This window comes from Triticum aestivum, chromosome 2B (assembly GCF_018294505.1).
Source record: "Triticum aestivum cultivar Chinese Spring chromosome 2B, IWGSC CS RefSeq v2.1, whole genome shotgun sequence".
Taxonomy (NCBI): Eukaryota; Viridiplantae; Streptophyta; class Magnoliopsida; order Poales; family Poaceae; genus Triticum; species Triticum aestivum.
The window spans coordinates 704,836,285-704,841,589 of NC_057798.1; the positions used below are offsets into that span (position 1 = coordinate 704,836,285).

At 45.8% G+C, this 5,305-nt stretch overlaps 1 protein-coding gene across 2 annotated transcripts; it reads right to left on the reverse strand.

Annotated features, from left to right (window-relative positions):
* Positions 1-394: 394 nt before the first annotated feature.
* On the reverse strand, positions 395-4,972 carry LOC123046844 (histone-lysine N-methyltransferase SUVR4). 2 transcript variants are annotated; one of them, XM_044470275.1, is made up of 8 exons: positions 4,541-4,970; positions 3,959-4,433; positions 2,343-3,349; positions 1,970-2,235; positions 1,706-1,772; positions 1,539-1,589; positions 962-1,061; positions 395-858 (listed from the first exon to the last, which is right to left on the reverse strand). In XM_044470275.1, the coding sequence occupies exons 1-8, from the start codon at positions 4,727-4,729 to the stop codon at positions 815-817; spliced, it is 2,199 nt and encodes a 732-aa protein (XP_044326210.1). In that variant the 5' UTR covers positions 4,730-4,970; the 3' UTR covers positions 395-814. The 2 variants fall into 2 exon arrangements, with proteins under 2 accessions (XP_044326210.1, XP_044326211.1); XM_044470276.1 differs by lacking the exons at positions 395-858; positions 962-1,061; positions 1,539-1,589 and having other exon boundaries at positions 1,721-1,850; positions 4,541-4,972.
* Positions 4,973-5,305: the final 333 nt, after the last annotated feature.

Genomic DNA, 5,305 nt, shown 5'->3' on the forward strand with positions numbered 1-5,305 from the left:
CGGTTCGCCCCCAGGCCGCTCTTTTTCGACGCCCTGGGGAAGACCCACCCACCCCCCCTGCGCGCGCCGCTGTCATTGACAAGGCTGGGCCGGCTCCGGTACAGGAGCGGCGAGAGCTACGAGTGACGGCTCATTCTGGTGACGCCAGTGGGCGTTCAATGGCCCAAGGATCTCAATGTACTTTGGTAAACTTTATTTATAACAGATCTGACAACAATCCAAAAGGAGAGGTAGCACAAAAAACACAAGTAGGAAGGCAAACCGGCACGGCAGCAGCGCAGGAGGGGGGGAATATGCTGCTGCCTGTGTTGCGTATGCTGTGGCTGTGCTACTGCTTAGGAGAAGGGTAATGAGCTGAGTTACAACCAGCAAGTTTGTACTGGAGCACAGCAGCTGAAAGAAACGGTTTCAGTTCAACAGCAAACCAACTCAGCCCACTAGGATTGTTTCCAGTTGGGTGCCAGGTGTAACATACAAATATCCATGAATGTATATGCACATCTGGACTAGCAAGTACATCTTGTTCTACTAATATTAAGAGCGAGCGAGGTCACTTGATCCATACACATTTTACTTCTACACAGAGCAGAGAAGAGAAGAGCCATCGTCTCCTCCGCCTTACCCTTACCCTTACCATACCATCCATCACTTGTCCAAAATGCACACGCCAAACTACCTACTACATACATACATTCTTCCACCTGCAGCACCTTGCTTGTGACATTACTACTTGATTACCCTAGCTAGTTGGTTAATTAGCCCTTCCTAAACAAGCAACCATCGCATCGCATCAACAACCTTCTAATACCTCGGCTCATCCCGCGGTGCCGGTAACTCTGCTCCTCCTCCTCTCCTTCCCTGCAAAACAACCCAGAAACGCTCAGTACTAGGCACGCCTTCAAAACAAACAAAATGCCAACACTCTTCCAGGATAAGCGATGACAAACAAACAAGCGCGTACTTAGAAGGTGGCGCCGACCTCCCCGGCAATATCTGCTTCCGCACAGGCACTCGAACGCCTTCACGGGCTGCCTCTCGTCGTCGAAATCTATGCCGTAGTCCTGAAACCAGCAAACAACATCTCACTAACCATTCCTGTTCTGTTGCAGCTCTAGTGTCCAAAGTGTACATTTTTTTTCATCTTGCAGCAGAGACGCACTTTCCACTTCTTAAAAGATAAGTACGGAGTACAAATGAAACCAAATTCTTGGGGATGGGATCAGTAAATGGAAGATAAAGCCAACAGTTGTAAACACATATGATTGCGATCAGAGACATAGTACTGGCATTGATGCGGTCATGCGAAGGAAATTCTACAAAGAAATTGATCACTGGATATACATGCATTCAGAGAGAAGACTTGAGAAATAGAACAGCAACCTCAACCTCACTTAGACAGCAACAACCTATACCATGGGATTCGTTAACCTTTGCAGGTACACAGGATTTGGCAGTCTTCCTCATTCAGACATTTGTCTATATGAACAAAAGTTGCATACATGCTGCATCAATAGCAAGAAACTGTATAATGCACATACCCATGTCAGTTCCTCAAAAGCCTCCACCTTCTTGCTTGTGAAGAATGCAACCTGTTTTATGAACAAGAAAATAAAAATAAGATCATCACCTTAGTGTGTCTATCTTATGGTATGGTATTTTCAGAGCCTGCTACAGGTACATAACAAAGTTGTGGAGTGCAGCTTACATGATAATACTGATGATCAGGAGTCTCCACTTCAATAGGAATCATCGCTAGATTTGCATCACAGCATCTACATGGAGTGTTACAACCAGATCTTTTTTAGGAAGACAATTTAAAGTTAAGCATTGCTACATTTGCATCACAGCATCTACATGGAGTGTTACAACCAGATTTTTTTTAGGAAGACAAAATAAAGTTAAGCCTCTTTCCCTTTGCTGTCATTTAAAATGAGCATCCTAAACATGACTGTTAAGAAAAAGCGCACACCTGTGGTTGATGAATCTGCCAACATTCCCATAGAATGTTCCATCTAGGCATAAAGCCTCTTCATCCTTCGGCTCCCCTCCAGAACACCAACCGGCATCCAAAAGTATTGGATGTGTATACCTAGCATTCTGCATATTTTGAATGGCCCTTTCATGCAGTTCTGTATGTGTTAGTATCTCCCCAGCATATTCACAAACAAAAGTGCCTTTTGGCAAATCATCGAGTGTGCGAAGCCCCCAACCCCTCCCTTCTTCAGTAAAGAACACCTAGTAGATAATAAAAGTACCAGTCAGGATGCTGCATATGGCAAATAAAGGAAATGTGCCATTATATTGCCCCAACAGTCTACGTTTACAAAAACATTAAATGTTACCTGCAGATTGCATCTTATGCCACGCTGAACCACACGGTTACCACATTGCATGTTACACCCACATTTGCTCCAGCATTCCTTGATGAATTTCCTAACAAGGTGGCCCCTGCAAGGCTCTGGCGAGGCTTTGTTTCTAGACCTCTCAAGCGGGCAAGTTTTACAATACACCCTGTGATGTTCTTCTGGGAATCGGTTCATAGAGACACATTCATCAATGAATGCTGGCTTAACCAAACCGTCCAGTGTGTATGCATATTCACCCCCAGTTTCTCTTGCACAAGCACATGGTGCCGGTGAGGACAAGCAGTTGTCAAAGCATTCAGGGCAACAGTCTTCACTGCCAATCTTTGCAAGAAACATGCTAACAAGAGCATTCTGGGATACAGCATTTGTTGGCATATAATAAAAGGAAGGTGGGCATTTCTCTCTGCCAGATTCATCTGCAATCGATATCCTCACATTTTCTTCTCCCTTGGATATATCAGTTATGTCATGAATAGTCTTCGATACAGAAAGTGCCAAATGGTGTTGCTGGGCAAGGGTTGAATTTGCTGGACCACTCTCCAAGCCTTTCGAAACCAACGGTTCTTCTCTAGCTTTCTGTTTTCTATTTATACCATTCTCTGACAAGCTGCCATTACCAACAATATCTGATTGGGTATTATGCTCCACGGTATGTTCAGTGCCTTGTTGCACAATACACTGGCACATCTCAGTCATGATGCTGCGAATGGAAAAATCAGGAGAGCGAAGACATTTGTTTTCAACCATCTTGAAAACTGCTTCTAAAGCAGGCATGTGGAACTTTGATGGGTCTATATTGAATTTCAGAGACATCTTAACATCACCCCTAGGGGATGATGCTATATCAACATCTAAACAAGGTGCTTCCTGCACATTTCCAACTCCAGATCCCGTTCCATTGTTTATTGTGCTGCTCGCTGGCTCTACCGATAAAGTAGGCATTTCCCTATCTCTGCAACGCTGAATTGTCCTGTTTCTATCACCTATATAAAGTTAAAAGTTCAAAAGAGTAAGACCATTGCTCAGAAGAAAAAAATAACAGCAAGATGTGATTGATTAAAGACTTATTTAACATGTTAAAGCAAAGGTTCAGCAGGTGGAACCTCAAAAGTGCAGAAAGCCTTATTTAACATGTTAAGTTACCAAGCAAAGGTTGCAACCAGTGTTGGGAGCAATTTGTGAATATAAGAGCCCAGATGAACAATATACGAAACTGAACCGATCAATTGAAAGGTGTATGTTCTCTAAATGATGCTAGCAACCCCAACTTTATGCATGTGGAAAGGTATCTCACAAATTGTATTAACAAATCCTGATTCTGTACTTAACATATCTTCAATGGTAGGGATGCTAAAGGACAAGTGGCTTACTAAACAGAAAGTGTATTTTTTAAGCATGATATAAGGCCAGGATAGCACGAAGGGAACATCGTTCTTCTACTGCTTAATTGGTTAAAACACTAAAATGACCACCCAGTGCATAGACAATGTCAAAATGTCATGATCTGAAAATAAAAGACAGGCAATATGCTCAACGTGTCGTCTATAGCACCGGGACAAAATGATGAATGAGTTCAGATTGTCAGTGCGAACCTTCTGAAATCTGTCTAGGAGTTTGTTCAGGCGTAGGCAATGCCAAAAGCTCCAAGGATGGCGCACTGCGCTTGCGCGAACGGTGAATCAAGCCAGGTTGCACATTCAGACAGTCCACTGCATCCATGTCGACAGGTTCAGGCTTGGGCTCTCTCAGGAAGACAGGCTGCTGAAAATCTTCATCCATCATCTGCATCTGCATCTGCCTCTGCTTGCTTAGCGCTCTGGTCTGTGTAGGGGAAGCGGCTTGAGTTGGGTGAGCGCCAAGGGGGTTTGCTCTGGGACCAGTCCCTGAGCGTGGTGCGCTGATGTGCTTATCCGGGTCCTTGCGGACGACGGCGAGGGAGGTAGAAGGGCGCTGGTCGTCATCCTCCGGCGTGAACATTTCCGGCATGGTGCCTGTCTCCTCCAGCTCCAGATCGAGCTCCCCCTGCCCCTGCACCTGATCCCCGCCATTGGCTGGCCCGCCGTTCGCCTGGAAACAGAGCAACCATTTCATCAGCTCCTCCGACAGCGGGGGTTCTCGGTATGGATGGATGCCGGAAGGGGGGCAGGAAGGAAGGAAGGGAGAAAGGGAGGGACCTGTTCGTCGAAGATGGCGTCGGCGAGGGCGCGGTAGGACTCGGCCTCGATGAGCTGCCAGTTGTCGTCGTAGAGCTCGATCAGGCGCTTGAGGACGGGGGCGGTCTGCTCCCTGGGGATGCCGAGGAGCTTCATGGCCTTCACGGCACGCCGTGCCCTCACGTTGCGGTTACCTCGGGAAGAACCCATCTTCGATCCGGTCCGATCAGATCCGATTCACAGCGGCGTCGCCATTGCTAGGGTTTGCAAGAGGAAGCTTGGGGATTGGCCTGGCTGGGGTTTGTGGGCGGTGGCTGGCTGGTTTCCCCTCTCGCTTCCTTGGCGATTCATCGAGTGTCAGTCGCTCACAGTGATGCTGAGTCCTGATCGGTGGGTGTGGTCGGTGGAAGAAGACAGGACGCCTCACTCCTTCACTGCCTACTCTACTCGTCCTGCTCCTATCCTATCCAACCCAGCAATTACTTATTTAGCTGGATTGAGATAGCCATTTTTTTTTGTTTGGTTGTGTGGATAAGGTTAGCCCATGTTTTGTTTGATTAGAAGGATGAATCATTAGTTGGAGATAGCCATTTTTCTGTTTTCAATATGAGGCAATCAAATATGATATGAGAACATTTGTAGAAAATTAGCATTATACCCAAACAAATTAATCAGTTGTGCAAGCTAACTTTAACTTCAATACACATCATAGTTTAATATTTGCACATATAAAACACAAGTGCATGGAGCTCATAGTTCGACATTTCATATGAAACTAGATCAAAT

Excerpts from the sequence above, each read along its gene's own strand:
- LOC123046844 (XM_044470275.1), bottom strand. The coding sequence starts at position 4,729 with ATGGGTTCTTCCCGAGGTAACCGCAACGTGAGGGCACGGCGTGCCGTG. Across the intron at positions 1,590-1,705 it reads CTGATCATCAGTATTATCAT|GTTGCATTCTTCACAAGCAA; the intron begins GTAAGCTGCACT and ends TTCATAAAACAG. Across the intron at positions 859-961 it reads AGGTCGGCGCCACCTTCTAA|GGAAGGAGAGGAGGAGGAGC; the intron begins GTACGCGCTTGT and ends GTTGTTTTGCAG.